Source organism: Montipora foliosa, chromosome 3 (genome assembly GCF_036669935.1).
Source record: "Montipora foliosa isolate CH-2021 chromosome 3, ASM3666993v2, whole genome shotgun sequence".
Lineage (NCBI taxonomy): Eukaryota > Metazoa > Cnidaria > Anthozoa > Scleractinia > Acroporidae > Montipora > Montipora foliosa.
In genome coordinates, this window is record NC_090871.1 from 23,013,086 (window position 1) to 23,018,085 (window position 5,000).

The window sequence follows — 5,000 nt, forward strand, 5'->3', positions numbered from 1 at the left end:
TTGAATGATAGTTCGGGTCCAGTTTTTTGGGTTTCAGTTGTTAGGGTTTTTTTTTGGTTGCAGTTTCATGAGCTTGTCAATGTGCAGCGCAAACAGACCGGAAGTGCCAACAAGAATCAGCAGTCTAGAAAATCAAGCAGCAAAAGTGCAGGTAAAACTGATTAAAAGATCATCTTTTTCACAAGTTCTTCGAACCCGTACAATTGGTAGGAATTCCTTACCAGTCGACAACAATAACCATGATCTTCATTCATAACACGCCATAAGGAGGAGGAGCAAGGCGCAAGGATGTAGGTAGGATGTAGGAGCAAGGATGGCACAGTCGGTTAGTGCGCGGCCTTGGTGCAAGAGGTCCTGAGTTCGATTCTCGGATCTCGCATCCTTGTTTCGACTCCTTTCCTTTCCGTGTAGCTAAGTAGCTTTAAATACCCGTAAAACGGAGCACTGATGGAGAGGGGGGAGTAAAATGAGCGCACCGTCGACCTCAGGTTTGTCAGTGATTGAAAGTTACTGTTACGAGTTATCGACGTTATATAAGGTCTACTTTACTTTACTTTACTTTACTTTACTATAAGAAGGAAGTGTTTTTTTACTGCATTTCCATCTACGTGTTTAAGTCGGCAAAAACTCATCATAAGTTATCACCAGTAATCCAATATGGCTGCTGGTCACGTGAGTGTAAACTCTCCATAGGAGTTGTTTGTTTATTGTACTTGATTGATTTATTTGATTGATTTCTTATTGCACTCGTTTCAGGGTGGAAGTCACGTGTTGGAAGCCACACGACTGCCAGCAAATCGAGGAAAAGTTCTGTAACTGACACTTTTATCTCAGACAGAAGCGACTCCAATCTCTCGCATTCTTCTAAAGAAGAGTAAGTGATTCAGTTGGGTCAGTTGTTTCATGTAATGTATCCTTGAGTTTTCCAAACGTCGAGAGGCAAGCGAAAAAAAATGAACGGCATTAAAACAAATGGCGATTTTCGGAGAATCAAACTGCTTTTGTCGAGGATTTGCATATACCGGTATATATTTATTTATTTATTTCAGTATTGCATAAACTCAAAATATTGCATATTTCGCATGACTTTATTTTCTTTTCAATGTAGTTAGAGTCGAAAATTTCCCGGCGTTATCCACTTGAAATGATCGTTAAAATCTGGTTTATGGGTACCGCGAACACACGTTCTTCCAAGCTGCTACACTGTTGTTTTAAAATCAATTCGTGAATGGTTTAGCCAGTTTTTTCGAAGTAGATCTTAAGGTCCAAATACATACTATGAAATGGTTTGGAACTGTGTTATTTTTTTATCATTCCTTTGTAGAGTTGCAGTCGAGCTTCCTCCACTTTGTCTTGACCAACTCCGTGACAACTGTGTGGAAAAGGTAAGTGGTAAGGACTAAAATACGGCTAGCTTTTTGATGAACATAGAACTCTTGCAGGCGCCCCCTGTTAAAGTCTTTGTTTCAATTGATAAATGTTTTAGTCTTTTGTTTTTGGCTTGGGTATCGAGCCAATAACATTATACGTTACAAGCTGCTACATGACTCACCCACGCTTGTATTTATCTGGTTTGGAACCCTTTCCTCGTGATTAAATCCGTTCATCTTATTGGCAGGGCTTGAAATTCGCGAAAAAATCCAGTCGCAATTTTGCGACAAGATACGAAAATGTAGTCGCAATCTCGCAAAATTTAGTCGCAAAATCGTCGCGCTGTATTGTGTTGTCAGCGGTGTAGCAAAAAAAATGAGCCCACAATATTTGTGTCGAAAGAAACCGCTGAAAATGGCGAATGATAGTTGTGCACGTAACATCGCAGCAAAATTACGCTACAATTACGCTATCTTTGGGTTGAAAGAAAACTCAAGGCGAGGAACAAAATAATTTTGTCATTTCTTCATTTATTTTAGTAAAAAGAGCAGCAAACTGGCAACTGCTTCCCGTTTTGTTTCGAAAGAGCGAAGATGAAAAACAAGTCGCAAATTTGCGACTTCTCCAGATATTTTAGTCGCTTGCAAGGGGAACAAATTCAGTCGCAAATGTGACTGTATTGGTCGCAATTTCAAGCCCAGTAATTGACCGAAAAAGTGCTCTTCATATTGAACGATTATCGATTATTAGGGAGTAGGCCTTGGCGGATTGTGCTCCTAAAAGTGGCATATTATGCTACTAGCAGTGCTCGAAGTTTTGCCAAATTATGCCAAAATTATGCCAGAATTCCCAAATTATGCTCCTAACTTCCGAAATCATGCTTACAAAATGACGTAGATTCTGTACATATAGGCGCGCAATAGCCCTTTTCACGGTTAGTTTTTCTCATTAACAATTATTCCATGAGCGCACGTTGGATATGAGATGGTAAATAGCCAACGAGGCGCGTAGCGCCGAGTTGGCTATAACCAGTCTCATATCCAACAAGCGCGAATGGAATAATTGTTTTATTAAATTCCTTTAAACTCCAAAAGTTTAGAAAGTACGAAATGCGAGCGAAAAAAGCGAGCAAATCCGAGCGAAATCAAAAAAACTTGATGAGAACCGATGCGATGTCGTGTAACACCTTGTGGTCAGACAAACGCAGGCTCGTCGCAAAAAGATTTTTTACCTTTTCGCGTACTTCTAAACGTCGGAATTTAACCCAGCTGTCCAGAAAAACTTTTTTTTTGCTTTCTTCAGAGAGAAATTTCGCTTTCCGGCGAAAAAATTTTTAGCTTGGCAACACTTAGATCAATCATTTACCATATAAGGTCAAACCAAGGTATATGAGCTGATAACCGAGATTGAGTGAACCAATCAGAGCACGAGAATTGCATTATCCCAGGTTGAAAATTTAATAATTTGCATTACAATGTAAACTAACGTGGATGCGCGGCAATTTCGGGTTAAAACTACAAAATAGCCCGAAATTGCCTCACATACATGCTAGATTATATTGTAAGGCAAATGAGAAAAACTAACCGTGAAAAGGGCTATTACGACACCAATGTTGGAGTCGTATGGCAGTTGTGCTAGCTTAATAAGTAGTACCAGACTCCTCCGAAAGGTTAACCGCGCACGCAGAATTCGCCAAAAGAGGCCTAGTAACTAAGGATGTTAGAACAAAGTCGATACTACTATTAGCGTAGCTAAAACACGCATTGCAAGAACATACTACCTAAATTAAATTTATTTCTGTAGAAAATACACCATATTTACTACATATTTGGAATTTATCCTCCAAAAAGTGCTAACATTTGCTAATTATGCCGTGGAAGTGTTCGTTTAATAAATTATGCTTTTTTGCTTCAATTATGCCAAAGTTATGCTAGTGCAATCCGCCAAGGCCTATTAGGGAGGCGGCGTGAACTAGTGGCTAGCGCGTTGGGTTTGTATACGGTCGCCCCGGGTTCAAATTCTGTACTAACCTCTGGTTTTGATTTGTTTCCGGTTGTCCCGGATTCAATTCTACCACGCTTTGTAAATAGCCAACTACCTTGTTGCCTCCTGCCAGTTGGGGTTTTAATCGTACTTCTGTTAAGTTTGAATTGGAGTCTTTCTGAATTATTAAAAGTGGGGTGCCTGTGAACTAGCTTGAAAGCTAATTGCACGTCCACTATAGAGCGGTTTTTGATAGACTGTCGTAAAATCTAAACCAGTGGCGCAGACAGCGCAATGAGCCAATCAGAATTCGAAGCAATTACATGTAACCTGCTCAAAGCGCGGGAAAATGGGCGTGTGCAAGTCGCAATTGGTTTTTGTTTTTCTTCTCTTTGGTTAAAATACTGACGCGAGATTTTTAAGCCAATCACGAAGCGTAACAATCGCAATCGAGTAATTAACGCGAAAGGGAGAAGTGATCATCCTCACACTAATCTGGATTGTCTCTTATAAATAGACACTGAAAAACGTCTTTTTTTGCATTTCTTTTCCAGGAAGCGAAATGTCTCAGTACGTTTTGGGTGAACCCCACTCGGACGGCGAAACAAGATGTGAACTCATTGGAATACTAAAACCCAGGGATAGTTTCATAATCACAGCAGCAGCAGCAGCTGTTTATACCACGTTATCATAGAAAGGGCTAAACTACTCATACTGTGGTCGTCGAAGACTTGCCGCCTTGTGAAACATTGGTCATGCTCTCAGTGGCACTGACCGGCCTGCTTGGAAAAGACAAACGTCAGGATACGTGTGAGAAAGAGAGCGCATGTAATGTGATTGGTCGTTTGTACATTCACGTGAAGTAAAGTTTATTCTCTTTCGCTTCTTCAATCAGCCGAATAAATAACCGTTCTGTTATAAGTATGAACAAAAAGCAAGCTAGTGGAGGGAACCGCTAAGCTAGGTTGAGCAATCGGGTTTATTACACCACGTACAGGTGAATGTTATACACGTGTAGAAATAACGTAAACCTCGTAAAGTTGTGCCAAAAGACCATTACAGTGCGTTATACTCCGAAAATCTGTATGAAGGGTGAAGAATTTCGTATTAAAGGCAAGCCAAATACTAGTTTTAGTATAACACTTGCGAGACGATAAAATGAACTAACTGTAACGACATAGAACATTATAACCCTTCGCAAGAATGAAGAGAGACCTGGGGCCTGTTCCTCGAAAGTCCCGAAAATTTACGGGCCATTTTCGGGTGGCACATTCCCTTTGTATCTCGAGAACGGAGAGGATTTAAGTCGTCAAACTTCACAGTCATATTTTTTTTAGTTACCTTGAAAACATGTTAAAAGATCGGCTTTCCGAAACAAGCGGTTGGCAGTTTCACAAATGGCTTTTCGGGCCCGAAAAGTTTTCGGGACTTTCGAGAAACGGCCCTTGGAGTGAAGTGGTCGGCGTCAAGTGGTGTGACATTAACATGTCACTTGAGAGTCAGATAGGGTTCTAACTGGTAATGGGAATCGCACAAAACAATGTAATCCGCCAAAAGAAATGCGTTTCTCTGTAAAAATAGGAATTCGGCTTTGATGAATGATGACCTTGAGATCGATGGACGTGATCCATGGGCTTCTGGATTGG

General features: G+C 40.6%; 1 protein-coding gene across 1 annotated transcript in view; it reads left to right on the plus strand.

Moving 5' to 3' along the window:
* The window catches only part of LOC137997091 (DNA ligase 1-like), a 21,882-nt gene that overhangs the window by 16,494 nt on the left and 388 nt on the right, over positions 1-5,000 (plus strand). The window contains exons 12-15 of the mRNA XM_068842860.1: positions 64-151; positions 757-874; positions 1,325-1,385; positions 3,909-5,000. The exon at positions 3,909-5,000 is cut by the window's right edge and continues 388 nt beyond it. Of these exons, the coding sequence (XP_068698961.1) occupies positions 64-151; positions 757-874; positions 1,325-1,385; positions 3,909-3,986 (345 nt within the window). The 3' untranslated portion in view covers positions 3,987-5,000. The remainder of the gene's footprint in view (positions 1-63; positions 152-756; positions 875-1,324; positions 1,386-3,908) is intronic.